The sequence below is a fragment of the Theropithecus gelada genome, chromosome 2, assembly GCF_003255815.1.
Source record: "Theropithecus gelada isolate Dixy chromosome 2, Tgel_1.0, whole genome shotgun sequence".
In the NCBI taxonomy this organism is placed as follows: Eukaryota; Metazoa; Chordata; class Mammalia; order Primates; family Cercopithecidae; genus Theropithecus; species Theropithecus gelada.
Window position 1 is genome coordinate 32,103,978 of NC_037669.1, and position 17,044 is coordinate 32,121,021.

The following is a 17,044-nucleotide window of genomic DNA, read 5'->3' on the forward strand; positions in this document are numbered from 1 at the left end:
AGAGCCAGACTCCGTCTCAAAAAAAAAAAAAAAAAAAAAGAAAATCTGGGCAAGAACAGCCTAGCCTCCATTAGATTCTTCTCTGCCATTGCTAGGTTGAATGGAGTGAGTGCTATTTAACTTCCATTCGATTTGATTCCTACAAAAGCTCCTGAAGAGGCGATTCCATCTAGGTCACATCAGAGTCAGTTTCTGGGTACCCATGCATGAGATGTAATTGCTTCTTTTATCACAGGAGTTTGTATCCTGTGATGATTACTCCAGGTTTCTCTTCCTCCTTCTCTTCATTTATGTCTTTAAATTTTTTTAGGTTGTTTAAATTTATTCATTTTATTTTTATTTTTTATTTCCATAGGTTTTGGGGGACCAGGTGGTATTTGGTTACGTGAATAAGTTCCATAGTGGTGATTTCTGAGATTTTGGTGCACCTACTACCTGAGCAATGTACACTGTACCCAATTTGTAGTCTTTTATCCCTCACCCCCGCCACCCTTTCCTTCGTGTCCCGGAAGTCTCTTCATTTATGTCTTATCTTCAGCTCCCTTTTCTCCTTTCCTTCCACCTGCTTCCTGGGGCAAGTTGTTGAGTGAGACGCTTCTTGCTACTTTCCTCTTGGCTGCTTTTTTAATGGAGAGGTTTTGCATTTGCTGAGCAGAAATAAGACGAGTCAGCATCCACATGTGTTACCTGTTGCAGAGTGGACTGTCTATTTCAAAGGTGAATGAAGGGGGGGCCTGCCCCTCCACACCTGTGGGCGCTTCTTGTTAGGTGGATTGAGAGATTTGAGAAAAGAAATGAGACACAGAAACACAGTATAGAGAAAGAAAAGGTGGACCCAGGGGACCGCGCTCAGCACACAGAGGACCCATGCCGGCACCGGTCTCTGAGTTCCCTCAGTATTTATTGATCATTATCTTTACCATCTTAGAAAAGGGGAAGTGGCAGGACAATAGGATCATCGTAGGGAGAAGGTCAGCAGTAAGACATATAAATAAAGATCTCTGTGACATGAATAAGTTTAAGGAAAAGTGCTGTGCCTTGATATGCATATGTAAACATCTCCATAAACCTTTTTAGTGCACAAAGAGCAGCATTGCCACTAGCAAGTCCCACCTTCAGCCCTAAGGCAGTTTTCTCCTATATCAGTAAATAGAACACACAATCAGGTTTTACACCAAGCCGTTCCATTGCCCAGGGACGGGCAGGAGACAGATGCCTTTCTCTATCTCAACTGCCAAGAGGCCTTCTTTCCTCTTTTACTAATTCCTCAGCACAGACCCTTCACGGGTGTCAGGCTGGGGGACGATCAGGTCTTTCTTTCCCTTCCCACGACGCCATATTTCAGACTATCACATGGGAAGAAACCTTGGACAACACCTCGCTTTCCTAGGCAGAGGTCCCTGTGACCTTGGCAGTGTACGTGTCCCTGGGTACTTGAGATTAAGAGAATGGTGATGACTTTTAACAAGCATACTGCCTTCAGGCACTTGTTTAACAAAGCACACCCTGCACAGCCCTAAATCCATTAAACCTTAGCACATGTCTCTTGCAAGGACAGGGTTGGGGGTAGGGTTACAGATTAACAGCATCTCAAATACAGAACAAAATGGAGTCTCTTATGTCTCCTTCTTTCTATATAGACACAGTAACAGTCTGATTTCTCTATCTTCTCCCCACATAAATGAATGTTCATTTTTCATCTTACAACCGTATCTCTTGCACGGAGTCAGACACGAGGAAATTCTCCGGGTATTTTGGGCTCATCAGTAGGTAGTGGCAAAGGAACAGGGACTGACATTGATGCCTGCAGTGGGTCCACAGATTTCTTTGAGCCAGTTTCTTCTCTGATAAGTAGAAATCAGTGCACTTTCTCTGTTTAACTCAGGTGCAAATGAGATTACATAAAAATAACTTGAGAAACATTTTAAAAGAATTATATTGGGCCGGGCGCGGTGGCTCATGCCTGTAATCCCAGCACTTTGGGAGGCTAAGGCGGGTAGATTACGAGATCAGGAGATTGAGACCATCCTGGCTAACACAGTGAAACCCCGGTTCTACTAAAACTACAAAAAATTAGCCAGGCGTGGTGGCGGGCACCTGTAGTCCCAGCTACTTGGGAGGCTGAGGCAGGAGAATGGCATGAACCCTGGAGGCGGAGCTTGCAGTGAGCCCAGATCGCGCCATTGGCCTGGGCAACAGAGACTCTGTCTCAAAAAAAAAAGAATTATTTACACATGATCAAAGTAAGGCGTAGTGAAGTGACAGATTCCTGCCCTTCATTCTCCAACCAAATATGCTCAGGAACAAAAACTAGCACCTAAAGGTATTCCTGTCTTCTTGTCAGGTCAAGAACTCCTTTCTTCCATTAGGTCAACTTCCAGAAGTTTATGGATATAAAAGGTAAATGGAAGTGAGTATTTGTGGAGGAAAAACTATTTTTTTCTCTATACCCACATTCAATGCAGAACACTTCTGTGGCCACATGTGTGTGGTTTTTTTCCACACCAACCAGTTATCTGCCACCAGCTGTGTATCCTACAATCCAGTTCAATTCTGACATGATCTGCCTGGAGTTAGTGCAGACCCCACAGTTTAAGGGTTCAGCCTCACAAAACTTCCCTCACTTAACATGCCAGTTACAAGTCTAGGTTGTCACTTGTGCTTCTGACCAACCAGCTGCAAATCCGAGGTTTCCAAAACCCCCGCCTTGGGTTTGATCATTTGCTAGAATGGCTCACAGAGCTCAGGGAAGCATTACATTTATGGGTACACTGTAGAGAATAGAGCATATCAAAAGCCAGATGAAAAGGTACATAGGATGGACATGTGGGACGGAACGTGGGTGTCCATGTCCTTTCAAGTGTGCCACCCTCCCTGTAAATGTGGTCAGCCACCTGGGAGCTCTCCAAACTCTGTCTTTTAGGGATTTTTATGGAGATTTCATCACATAGGCATGATGGATTATTATGCATTATTATGCTGGAGAGAACTTGCTCTCCAGCCTCTCTCCCCTCTGGAGGATGGGGGTGGAGGTGGGGCCAAAAGCTTCAGATTTCTTCCTCTTCTTCTTTTTTTTTTTTTTCTCGAGACCGTTTTCACTATATTGCGTGGGCTCATATCAAGCTCCTGGCTTCAAGTGATTCTCCCTGCTAGTCTCCCGAGTAGCTGGGATTACAGGCGTGCACCATCCCACTCCATCACACTGGCTGAAAGTTCCAAGCTTCTAGCTGTGGCATGATCTTTCTGATGATCAGCTCCCATCCAGCAGCCCACCAAGAGTCGCCTCATCAGAAATAAAGACACTCCTATAACCCAGGAAACTGCAAGAGATTTAGGAGCAGGTGTATGTCAGGAGCTGGGGTAAAGATCAAATGTTAGCGTAAAAGATGTACCCGGCACCCCTGTCACTCAGGAAGTAACAAGGGTTTTAGGAATTCTGTGCCAGGAACTGGGGCAGAGACTAAATGTATATGTATTTTTATTATATCACAGTATTGGAACTTTATGCCCTTTCCCTTGGCTTTTCTAAACACAGGCCCTGCCATGTGTCATTGCCACAGTTTTTTCCTCTCAGGGTTGGGGCTGTTACTCTGCTTAAGCCAGCGTGTTAGTTACATGCGAACCAGCACACCTTGTGCATGGGTTAGGAGCTAATGATGGCACCTCTCTTATTCTGGAAGCTGGTCTCTAATTAGCCACCGCATCAGACTCAGCTAATCAACTCGCTGAGCTCCTTGCTCAGTTTGCACCAAGCCCCGCAGACATTGTGTGGGAGACACCAGACTAAGGGTTGAGGAACCTCCCTATTTCACTTCTTTGGGCCCAAAGTGGACAGTGTGACTAACAGCTCCCCAAATATAAATATGTCCTAAGTACAGCAGAGGAGCATGATCAAAAAGAATCTTTAAGTGAACACAAAAAGTGATCTAGTCTACCACTCCATATGTTACCTCAAAATTTTAACTTAAAAATTTTGCTGAAAGCCCTTATGTGCAAAACACTGTGCTGGGCCCTAGAGATTAATAAAGGAAGGAAGGGAAGGAGGAAGCAGAGAAGACTGGAAGGCAAGATAGATATCACCCTTGCCATAGGAAGCTCAGTCCAAAAGGAAGAGAGAGACATGAGTGCTTGACATTGGTGCTTGAAAAGATCCTCCTCTACGGCATCCTCATTCTCCTCCCCATCACAGCGTTCCTGTGAAAGCTGCTTTCCTACTTCCTGAGTTTTTTAAATGGCTGTCAGCCTATCGGCAACATCCTGTGCACTGGGACTTAAGAGCTGTACAACGACCCAGTCATTTTCTTCTTCAGGAGACAGTTTCCTTCGTTGTATCTATATCCATTTCATCTTCACTGGGTAGTGTGGTAAGATGGGAAGAAGCTGGTTTTTAGTGTTCATAACACGTAGGATTGAATGTTGGCTTCTCCATTTACTAGCAGAGTGACCTGGGACAGGTTTTCTTCATCTCGTGGAATGGAGTGCTGTTTTATTTTCCAGTAAAAAGGGGAGATATGTTTTAATGCCTGTTATGCCAGGTTTTTATAAAGATCACGACAATAATGACAAGATTAGAAGAGCAGAAATAGCAGGCACTCTCATCTTTTGTTCTCTCTTTGAGAGATGGGCTGTACATGTTGAATTAAATGGGAGTGTATTGTGGAAGTGCAGCGTCCTTGACATTCCATTCAGAGTTGAGGGGAAGCAAGGTGAACTCTCCCTAGGGCACTGCTGTTTTTGTATGTTTGACTGCTTGTTATTGAATAAAGTAATAGGTCATTAAGCCATAATGGCGGTAGCTGGGGACGGCACATGTTCCTGAGTACTACTAGTTTAGGATTCAGACCTCTGAAACACAACTACTCAATGCCTGGAAAAAGATGTGTGTAACATAATATCACCAACTAGTATCCAGAATATAAAAGTAACCACTTCAGCTAGATGAGAAAAAGATAGATAAGCCAAGGGAAAGAAAGGAAATGAGTGAGAAGTTCAGAGATGAGAAGTCCCAGAGTTAATAAACATATGAAAAGATGTCCAACCTCACTAGTAAGTGAGGCGGTACAGATTAAAATAACGTGAAGCACTATTTTATACTCCTCAGAGTGGAAAAAATTTAAGTTTGGTAACACTAAGTGCTGGTAAGGATATGGCAAATGGATATGTATACATTGCTAGGAGGGATGGGAAAGGGAGAGCAATTTTGTGAAGTTGGAGAGGAACCTACCCTTGAACCCAACAATTCCTTTTCTTGGCATATGCCCATTGGAAACTCCTGCGTGCCCAAGAAGAGATGCACAGAGAAATTAAGGATGATTGCTTCAGCATAGGTTGTAATAGGGGGAAATTGGTAATAGTGCATGTGATCATCAGTAGGGGAATGGATAAGCTGGTATACTCATTTAAACGAATCTATGCAGGAGTTAGGTAGATGCCTTTTATTGAGATTTATTTTGTGAATAAATCTTAAATGTAATTTTGGTGAAAAAAAGCAAGGTTTAGAAGATTTTGTAGAATATGGTGCCTTTTGTTTGAATAAAAACACAAATTATATTTTGTTATGATTACATAAATAAGTAGCAATTTGTTAAAATACGCAAGGAAAGGATGCATGCCAGCTTCAGAATGATGGTTAGTACTAAGGAAGAGAGAGAGGAGGAGCTGAATGGTATGTAGGGGTCATTTTAGCTTTATTTTGTTTCTTAAATTAAAGGGCCAAACCCAATATAGCAAACTGTGAAGACACGAAAGCTAGGTAGTGGAAACACAGGTGTCATTATTTTTTATGATGCTTGCAATATTTCATGCATAAAATAAAGCCTCCATATTTTTGCAATTCCCCTGTTTGTCTCTTTGTCCAGGGGATGTGCTAGACCTGTGGCTTAGCATGGCTGTTTGTCTTTATGCTGAAGCTCTGGAGAAGGGAGAAAGAAGCCCTGGCTAAGCAATGTCCCAGGTGCTAAGTGGTCTGTGCTGCTGCTGTCCAGCAGCCATTTTGGGGTCTTCTCTCCTTCCCATGGTCTGTGAGGTCTGTGTGGGCTCCAGCTGCTGACATTCTCACCACCAAGGCCACAGGGTGCCAGTGCAACTTCTGAGAGAAGCTGAGTCATTTGGTCCTTATAAATGTGGTTCTTTTGAAGTAGCGTTAACTTGAGTTTTGGTTTATGGTAGGCTCAAACCTTCCTATTTCTCGATCCAGAGCTTCCAGATAAGTTGATTCCAGTCTAGAATGGAATCTCCTCTGCCATAGAAGTAGTTTTGCTTTGTCAGGTGTTGTGTAATATAATCTGTCAGTAATGTGTGTGGTTTAATTTGCTTCTGTTTGTTTTAGCTCACTGATGTGTACAGTACATCGCCCTCTCTGAGTCGTTATTTTACTTCAGTTGAAATAGTGGACTTCAGGTAAGAGTGTGGAACATTACATTTTGCTCTCTTTCTCTGGAAAGAGATCCCCCCCACCCCACCCTTCATCATTTACCTAGCAGGGCTTCCCAGAGCCTCAGAGCATGAAGGGAACCCATAATAGAATCACAGAAATCACAGAATGTCAGTGCTAGGAAGGTCTTTTATACCAACAGGCTTGACTCCCTTATTTTACAAATGAGAAAAAAGAAGACCAGATTAATGGTATGATTCGACCAGGGTCACACAGAATAGAGGAAAAGCCAGTCCCAGGTAAACGATTCCCGTTCAACAATGAATCCTCAAATAAGCTAAGGGTAGAAGTAGAAATAGATCTCAGGTAATGCTGTGATATGAGTGATATAATCTATGTATAGGTGTATAGGCATTTGCTTCTGAGGAGCACAAGTAATACAGGAGTATATTCTCCTTGTTTAGTATTAAAGATGTAAAGAGGGGCCGGGTGTTGTGGCTTATGCCTGTAATCCCAGCACTTTGGGAGGCCAAGGCGGCCGGATCACTTGAGGTCAGGAGTTCAAGACTAGCCTGGTCAACGTGGTGAAAGCCTTCTACTAAAAATACAAAAATTAGCCAGGTGTGGTGGTGGGTGCCTGTAATCCCAGGTACTCGGGAGGCTGAGGCAGGAGAATCTCTTGAATTCGGGAGGGGAGGTTGCAGTGAGCTGAGATTGCGCCAGAGCACTCCAGCCTGAGTGACAGAGCCAGACTCTGTCAAAAAAAAAAAAAAAAAAGAAGAAGAAGAAGAAGACATAAAGAGGTATGCACGGGAAAAGCCTACCTTCTGCCTCCTTTCTTCTCCACTGCCACTACCAATAACTAATGCCATTCCCTTCCATGGAGTTAATAGCTGTCAAGACTTGAGTGTAATTACTTCTGTTCATGTATCTATTATAGGCACCACAGATACCACACACACATAGGATATACACACCCATATGTATTTTTTATTTTTTTAATTTCCTCCTCATCTTTAATGTTCTTGAGATGTAGGCATTAGGATATATGTGTGTAAAGTCAGTTTATTATCCTTTTACATCATTGGGACTATTGGAGATGACTTAAAATTTACATCAAAGCTTCATTATCCATGATGCCTGAGATGTCTCTGGAATATGACCATCAAAAGTTGTATTATATTAAGAGTCCCCTTTCAAACTATACGTTCTCCAAACCCTAATATTAGCAGACCTGGGAGGGGAGGCACATAAAGCAGGTGGTAGGTAGCACTATGGTATGGGGCCAAACAGACCTGAAGTCTACAGATACATATGGTGCAGGCTGCCTTTGATCTCCTTCTTTAAAGACTCCCAACAGGCTGGGCATGGTGGCTGTGGCCTGTAATCCCAGACCTTTGGGAGGCCGAGGCAGGCAGATCACAAGGTCAGGAGATTGAGACCATCTTGGCCAACATAGTGAAACCCCGTCTCTACTAAAAATACAAAAATTAGCTGGGCATGATGGCGCGTGCCTGTGACCTCAGCTAGTCAGGAGGCTGAAGCGGGAGAATCGCTTGAACCAGGGAGTCAGAGGTTGCAGTGAGTCGAGATCACACCACTGCACTCCAGCCTGTGACACAGAGAGACTCAAACAAAACAAAACAGACCCAAAGTACATGATACTTATGGTGACATCTCCTCACTTTGTTTCAAGAAGTCCAGGCAGGGGTTCTAAAGTATTGAATTGAGGAAGAAAAGCCATTGCTTCCCAAAAGGTGCTGCTGCACATGGGTGGAAGGCGGCTAAATCCTCGGCACATGCATTTGTGTTTACAGGGGCATCATGACCTCAGCCCTGGACTAGCCCAACTAGAACCTAGAAAAATGCCCTTTGGCTTATTGGCTGCTAGACTCACTCAAGTGGTGGGCAGCTGGGGGAAAGGCCCTGAAAATTGCTCTTTTCTCAGAATTCAGCCTTACATAAATTTACCCTGTTATCTGCCATGGGGGATTAGGATGCGCTGGCCAGGCCAAGCTAGGTGGCCTGATTTTCCCATTCAGCTTCTGACCTGGTCTTCTGAAGGTGAGACTCTAGCCCTCTCCATTAGCCAGCCCAAGTCCTGCCTCTGGGAATGCAGGGTGGCTGGCTGTGTAGGTGTTGATCCTCATTAGCGATAATTAGAGGGCAGAGCTCAGGGAACAAGTTATGACAACTGCAAACTAGAGTAGCTGGATTGCAGTTTGAAAGTGCATTTTTCGGCTTTCCTGTAGGGCATCCTTGAAACTATGAGTTTCTTGAGAGTCCTGACTCTCCATTATTCATCTGATCTGCAGGATCTGGCACATCTCCCAGCCGTAGCAGAATTTATAAACTCAATTGTCAGCCACCGTGTAAGAGCCAAGAATAGCGGCCTGTGTGATCTGTGACCAGAAGAGGGAGCTCTTTGCCTGTCCTTAGCAGGGGCAGTGGCCTGATTCACACTAATGGGCCTGGTGCATCTGCAAAACTTCCCCAAGGTGATAGTCTCCGATGTGGCCTTCTGCTCGTTATTTTATTGCTGGTTCTTAATCTGGCCCATCTTGAACCAAAGTAATAGGATAACTACGAATAAACTAAATGTTGAAGTAGCATTTAAAGAGTAGCATTAGACACTAATTAATGGAGGGTAGCCCTTGATTATTTTTATTTTGGAAATAGGAAAAAATGTTCTAGGAAGATGAAAATTCCCTTTCCTTAGGTCCCATTACTGAGAGTTACAGGGCTTGGTTATCTTGCCCTAGGGGCCTCTGGAAATGGGACAGAAAAGTTTCTCACTTTGGGGACAAACCAGGGAAGCCTGATTTGTTGCTGATACACAGGGTGGTCTCTGTCAACATTCAGAAGTTCTGGACCCAGCCAATGGTAGGAAGCTTTGACTGTGCCTTAAACATTTTCATAGGTCAAATAAAGAACTGATTAAACTAAAGATCCCTGGCACACCTTTGTGGGGGCAATGCTGAGAACATGAAGAAGGAATGTGTGTGGAGAAAAGGGGAGGCTTCCCTGGCTTGCCTCCAGGGATGAAGGCTGGGGTTGGAACAGATGATGGGCGAAGCTTGGGATCTTCTCAGCATCTTGACCGGAGATGGGCTGCACCTCTCCCTCTGATGGCCTCTCCCAGTGGATTCCTAGAGGATGGGTACTAGGTGGAAGGAGGAGGTTAGGATCACCTCAACTTTTTGTGATGAATCTATGGAAAAGGATTCTTAACAGGACACTATGTTCTTCCAGGACAGAACATTCTTTGCTATTTTGTACTGGAAGAACATGCAAAACTTTAAAAAAAGTTATTGCTTAAGTTCATTTCTTGAGTTGTAGTGTGATGCTGTCTATGCTTTAATGTCTCTGGTTTGCCTTTCAGTGGTGAAAATGCCACAGTAACCTACCACCTGCAGTTTGGGGTTCCATCAGATGATGAAAATGTTATGAAGTATATGATGAGTGAGGAGTTGGTGCTGGGCATTTTGCTACAGGATTTCCATGATGAGAACATACCTGGTTGTGAGAGTCTGGGGCTTGATCCAACATCCCTCTTGCTCTCTGGTAAGTAGAGCAAGTAAAGAAGTCAGAGTTGTGATGATAAACAGGTGAACCAGATTGGAGGTGACTCAAACCAATTGAGTCAGATTGGTTTGGTTCGATTTGGGAACTTTGGTGACTTGGTACTGTGTCAGACTCTTCATTTCTTCACTCGTCCCCTCAGCGCATGGTGTTGCTGTGAGGTGATGTTCCCCTCTCTGTGGAGGCTACACAGTCCGTGCCCTCCATAATTACACAGCGTAGTTGGGGAACAGTTATGGAAAAGATAATTCAACCATAAAGATGAACATTGCTACATGTTTCCTCATGCAGTTCACCCACATTCTAAGCCCTGTATCCTACTTTACAACATGATTAGCAAACTTTATGGAGACACTGGTTTCCCAAGAGAAGTAAGAATTGAAGAATTTGAAATAAGTGATACAGCTAAATTGCTCAGAGTATCTTAATATGGGGAACCTATTTCTTTTTCTGTTGAAGGCCACTGAGACCATTAAGAAATTAATAGGGACAAGTTTATTCCTTTCCTTAGAAAATTATGACAAATTTACTCGTCAACTTTTAAAATTAAGAACAGAACAAGGAAATAGATATGTTGTTTAATAAATGTAACAAACACCCCATTTATCGGAATATGAGAACTTTTAACCCTCGGAACAAAACCTGGCAGAAAGGAAGGTCAGAAGGCCAAATGGCTTCAGGCCCTCAAAATGTCCTTCCATTGCTTTGTAGTGAAGCTCTGGCCTTTGCTGCTGATCTCAGTTTCTGATACCTGGCTCGGAGGCTTGTTTGCTCTTATTTAGCCCATAATGCCAACAATCTTGAATATTTTATGTTCTCATCCACAGTCCATCAGAATCACTTTCTCCACTTTAGTAGGTTCTCAGTAAATACTAGTTGAATGAATGAAAGGCAAATTAGAAGTAGTTGTGGTTAGCAGCAGGTGCATTAACGGTCTAGAATCAAAAGCATGGAACAGGGGGTTAAAAGCACACGTGTTAGTGCATAGTACAAGACAAGGTGTTTATTATGATGACACTGTTTCTTGAGGATGAGAGGCAAGAGTAATGTTGGCCTAAGAAGGCAGAACGTTATGTAAAACAGTTCTTAAGAATGCCATTCAGAAGGCCAAATTTAGCTCACTGGAAATGTCTCATAAATGGAGATCCTCCTCACAGAGCATCCTGAATAAAGTGTGTCTGTGGGTCAGGCAGACAATATATGTGTGTGGAGTGAAGAGGTTATGCCCCAATTACAGTAATTTTAAAAAGAAAAAAAAAAGGCCAGGTGCGGTGGCTTACGCCTGTAATCCCAGCACTTTGGGAGGCTGAGGCAGGTGGATGACATGAGGTCAGGAGTTTGAGACAAGCCTGGCCAACATGGTGAAACCCCATCTCTACTAAAAATACAAAAATTAGCCGGGCATGGTGGTGAGTGCTTGTAATCCCAGCTACTTGGGAGGCCGAGGCAGGAGAATCGCTTGAACCCGGGAGGCAGAGGTTGCGGTGAGCCGAGATTGCGCCATTGCACTCCAGCCTGGGTGACAAGAGCGAAACTCCGTCTCAAAAGAACAAACAAACCAATAAACAAACAAAAAACCACAAACCTTCAGCCTCCTCCTGTGTAAAGAGGCCTGCGATGCCTGTGGGGGCTGCTGCTGTGCTGTGGTTGGTCTTGATTTTCTTAGGCCCCTTGCAAAAATTGTTACTGACTCCTTCCAGATGGAGGCCAGGGAGGTGGGCAGAGGTCTGAGGAAAGGTTTAAGAGGCTTCCGAGGCTGAGAGGTTCATACAGCACAGGATAAAGGGCAGGCTGCTTATGAGGCCTGAGGAGGGCTCCCAGAAGACCCTGAGCTTGGCCAAAGAGACTCAGCCGTTTCCCCAGGGCTCGGTGCTCCAGCAGGCGCTGGGGAAGCAGCTATGAGTGGAACAAAGTCTCTGCTCTTCTGGAAGTTGCACTGTTTCTCTCAGACGTTTCTTCTGACGGGACATGCTGCGAAAATGTGGGGTTTTCTGTGACCCCATGTCCCACTTTCCAGAGCATGAATGTGCAATATTTGAGCCATTTTATGTTTTCAGAATGTAAGTGTCACTGCCCTCTGAAAGGGAAGGGTACACAGAGAAGCAGTTGGGAAATAGGGAAAGAAGAAGAGGGACTCATCGCAGGCAGGCAGGCAGATGGGGGATGAGCGCAGAGGCAAACTCTAGAGACAGGGAAGATGTGTCAGGGAGAGGCCCAGGGCCCTTGGAGGGACCAAGAGGGATGGAGTGAGTTCTTTCGCCAGTTTCCCCGTGCACGTGAGCTGTGGGCTTGGGGGATTGCCACCCCCGCCCTGTGATTAGCTGGGCAACTAGTTTCCCACAATGGTAATGTTCTCAGTCTTCAAAGAGCAAAGATTCTTAACATTGTTTGGTTTGTTTGCCCCTTAGAGAATCTGAAGGCAGCCGTGTACCTTCTCCCCAAGGAAAAAAAAAATGTACACACCTCTCCCCACAACACAAAATTGTACAGACAATTTCAGGGATTCCGAGTATTTCCTTGAGGCCAGCCTATGGTCCATTTGGGGTTTGAATATGTGCACTTTAGAAGCAGAATCCGAAATTAGATTGTAATTTGGATTCCTGAGGGGTTTTTGTGTGTTTGCTTCTTATTCTCTAATTTGGAAATACGGCGATTATTTTGACCTGACTGCATGCGTATTTGGATGCCTTATAAAAATAAAAACTTTCCTTAAAATATCATGATAAAGGAATTTTTTAAGTCCATTGTCCCTCACCCTTCCCTGTCTTTGATCTTCTTCACCTCCTAGATGAGTGGGGCCCTGGGCTAAGAGGGGAAAGTCTGTTTTACAAAGGTCAAAGGAAAGGTCAGCATCCTGAGTTACTTTGGACACAGAGGAGGTAGTTGGTATGTTCTCACATGGGAAGGAGTCAGCTAGTAGACTGAGTAGGGAAAAAGGACAAAACCAGGATTTTTGTGAGAGAGAAGAGGAAAAAGCGCCAGCTAGGGAGAATAGTGAATCTTGTCAGTCCTGTCAGTGGTGGTGAGGCTGGACTCCTGTAGACCCCGGCGGGCTTCCCTTGTGTCGTGTCTGTTTAGGCCTTTGCATCTGTACCTGCACCTGCCCCTTAGGGTTCACATCATTTCTCTCATCAGAATTTCTCACAGTATATTGTACATGTTTTAAAAATGGAAATTTTAGAGTTTATGGTTAGATTATGAAAAGAGACTGGATGTTAAAATGTCCTCAGCATCCAAAAACCACATCATCAAAATTATTTCTCATGCATCCTACCCAAACAAATAAGCAATGAACAATAAATGTGATTTGCCTTTTGACATGTATTCAGAGTGGTTTGTGTGTGTGTGTGTGTGGACTGAAGACTAAATTTCCTCTGTTAGGAATTTATAAACCTTGCAATTTTATCTAAGATTTTATATTAAAATTCAATGAAATGAAATAAAAACCTAAGCATTTAATAATGTTTTTAAAAATCAGTAACTTTTGTTCATCTGTGTTTTCTTTTTAGAATGAGGTGATGGAGGTTGGTCTGTGTCTGAAAGCAGTGCTCCACCCTGTCCTGGAGATGAAGGGAATTCACTCTGTTTTGCAGAAAAGATTCTGTGGATTAATACAGAAGCACCAGCAACAACCAGAGGGATGGAGACTCCTTTCTCTCCTGATTCTGCAGGCTGGCTGCAAGCCCAGTAAAACAGCTCCCAAGCACTACTTCAGCTGGGTCCAGTCTTAACAAAGGCAGGAAGCCAGCTAGGGTGGGGGCGATAGGGTCAGCGGGTACATCCCCCTGTGGGAGGTCACTGGTATTCTGTTTTTTGTTTTAGTTTTAGTTTAGTTTAGTTTTGTTTTTTGAGACAGTGTCTTGTTCTGTCGCTTAGGCTGGAGTGCGGTGGTGCAATCATGGCTCACTGCTATCCTTGAAGCACCCCACCCACCTGGGCTACTTTTTCTTTAGTGCAGCGGTGCACTGCCTTCTTTTAGGTGGGATCGCATAAGCATGAGCTGGTAGAGCAGGGAGAGGCGGGCAGCCAGGTTAGGAAGACTAAGCCAATCATTCACTGAAATCACCCTCCTCCCCTCCCACCATTCGTTTTGATCTACCTCAAAGCCAGGCTGTGAAGAAAAGGAAGACACTTCAGAAGACCTCAGCAGTGTGGTTCTGTGTCTACTTCCATGACCTATACCTGAGTATCTCAGCCAACCAGCCCTAGGCACACCACCACAGATCTTACTTTGAGATCTGTATATATAGCTAGCTACAGATGGGAGCTGTGTGTTTCTTTCTTATTTTGCCACTCCTCATTGTTCCTGTGATTCCTGAACACGCTTTTTGGAAATATGGGTCCCTGTGACTTTTGAGCATACTACTATCACTTTGGATAGTCACTCCATGTATATTTTTAGAAACTTCCATTAGGGAATCATTAAGGCTGTTTAACATCTGCTCTGGATATTACACATTGGCTTTTTGTTGCCCAGTGCTGCAAACGTTCCTGTAGGACTCAGTGTCTTCAGGCAATGATTGTGTATCCTGTTACAGATGGTTGTGATACAGGAAGAACCACTCTTCTTTGAAAATAAAATGTTGGAAGCTTTTGCCAGCTATTTGGGGGGTAGAAGGAATATTAGTGACTGTATTGATTGTCTACAGATACAGAATTGCCTGTTGTGAGGGAACCGAGTGTTTGTTTTGTTGGGGAAAAAAATTTACCAGGAGAAAGAGTTTTGTGCTGTATCGTGAGAGATCTCGTCTGTCAGTTAAATCAGCCCTGGGTTAAAGTCAGTGTGAAAGGCAGCTGTGTGTGGGCACGAGCTAGTGTCTGCCTTAGACTAGATTTGACTTGAGTTCTTTATGACCCAGGACTCTGGATAATGTGAATTTGCTTTCTTATTTAACTAGAAGATGCATATACTATAGATCATTGTCTCATTTTAGTGATCGTTCCTTAAACTAGTGAAACTAGTGGATTTCTCTTCTTCCTCTTTATTTTTTTACATGTCAAATGTGAACCTTAGTGTATTTGTATTTTGTAGAAAATAATGAAAAATTTTAATGGAGAATGGTTTAAAAACATTTACAATAAATTATTTTTGCATCTGTGTTGTTGCATTCCGATTGGCCGAGCTTTGGGCTGGGTTTTTGTTTGTTTGTTTGTTTCTTGCAGTAAATGGTGTTGAACATCATCTTTTCATTTCCCTTAGGGCAGCTTCCTCTTCTGGGTGAATAAGATCAAGCCAAGTTTTGCGGGGGCGGCCTGGGTTCTCCTCTCTGTTCCAGCAAGAGGAGGCAGAGGCCATCCCCTCCTCTTTCTCCGAGGTCCTCTCTGGCAGGACTTGGTATCTGAAAGAGCTTGGACTTGAAGGAACGGCCTGTTCATATCTGGAGGCAGGATTTGGTTTTGTTCTTCCCTTCTTCTTTGGAAAGCATCAAGATGCAAGTACCTTGTCTTGGGTTTTGACCACTTGCAAGTCATAGAGAGGACTTTCCATAGGTTCGACTTTCCTGCCCAAATGGTATGGAGAAATTAACCTTTGTGACTAACATATTTGGTGGTGTTTGAAAGAAAATGTCACTTGCAAATGCACTTTCTGCTATAGGAGATAAATCTACTGCTCATCAGGCAACATCATGATGAGCATCATGCCTGGTACATAGTGAGGTTTCAAAAATTGAAGGATTTGAGAAGAAAAACTGCTCTTCTCTGGATGTCACTTAGATATGGAGAGAATGGCAACAGCCATAGTGGCAGAACCCGCTCCTATTCCTCCGCCAACAAAAATTCCAGCCATGTGTCTAATTCTTTTTTTGTTTTTGCCTTTCAATTTAATTTAGTTCTATAGATTTGAAAAAATGATGTGTTTTATAGAAGGCTATGGGGATACTAATGGAGAAGACAATAAGAAAAGAAGCTGTTAGTTTTATTAAGGAGTTAGGATCGGTACAGATGAAACAGGAAACAGCAGAAAAAAATACCCAGGAGTTAAAAACAAAGGCAGTCTGGGCATGGTGGCTCAGGCTTGTAATCCCAGCATTTTGGGAGGTCGAGGCAGGCGGATCACCTGAGGTTAGGAGCTCGAGACCAGCCTGACCAAAGTGGTGAAACCCTATCTCTACTAAAAATTAGCCAGGCATGGTGGCAGGTGCCTGTAATCCTAGCTACTCGGGAGGCTGAAGCAGGAGAATCACTTGAACCCAGGAGGCAGAGGTTGCAGTGAGCCGAGATCACACCATTGTACTCCAGCCTGGGTGACAAGAGTGAAACTCCATCACAAACAAACAAACAAACAAACAGAAACCCCAGTAGGGTTGAGTAGGGTTGCGGGTGGTTAGAGAAAAGAGTGATCAGTATAGTTTAATCAGAGGAGGGTTTTTTGTAGGAAGTAGGACTCAAGCCGAATCCTGAAGTCCTGGTGGGATTTGAATAAGAAGATTTGCCTTCCTTTACACATGTTTGTGTCTTCTTAGGATGAGGTACATGTTCTCTACTTTGTCTTTTACATGTGAATTCTGGACATGAATCCTGTCCTATTCAGAGTCTGATCAATGCTAAGAAAAAGTGGGAGAAATCTCTCAATATCCTCCTTCTCCTCTCCCATCACTCTTTCATTGCTTTAAAATAAGTTAATTCACACTAATGCTGCATTGTTGGCAGCTTTATCCACAGACAGCCTTGAATCTTTCCTTTGTGACTAGATATTATAGACTCAGCTTCAAAAGGCACCTCCCTCATCTCACAGTTGGGAAATCAAATTCTGGAGAGCTGGGAGGACCAGCCCGGAGTTCCACCGCTTGTTGAGGGCAAAGCCTAGATCACAGGGCAACCACACACTATGAATGGCCTCCAGCCCAGGGAGGATCCCCAGAGGCATGCTCAGTTCAGGCTTGGCTGACATCTGGGAATTCCTAAGGAGCACAAGTGGTCAGGAGTCAGGGGTGAATGGAGACGGAGGGCCCTCAGACTGCAGGAGACTTTATATGATGATGATGACCTCTCAAGGCTTCAGCAAGTGCCTTGCAAAAGAGAATTCTGTAGGAAAGTAGACAGAATTTACACTGGTCCACTTAACAGTTGGCAGAACCAAGGTATGCT

At 43.9% G+C, this 17,044-nt stretch overlaps 1 protein-coding gene across 1 annotated transcript in view; it reads left to right on the plus strand.

Annotated features, from left to right (window-relative positions):
• Positions 1-15,054, plus strand: part of C2H3orf52 (chromosome 2 C3orf52 homolog) — a 33,263-nt gene extending 18,209 nt beyond the window's left edge. The window contains exons 4-6 of the mRNA XM_025375692.1: positions 6,329-6,399; positions 9,756-9,937; positions 13,465-15,054. Coding sequence (XP_025231477.1) covers positions 6,329-6,399; positions 9,756-9,937; positions 13,465-13,469 — 258 coding nt within the window. The 3' untranslated portion in view covers positions 13,470-15,054. The remainder of the gene's footprint in view (positions 1-6,328; positions 6,400-9,755; positions 9,938-13,464) is intronic.
• The last annotated feature ends 1,990 nt before the right edge of the window (positions 15,055-17,044 follow it).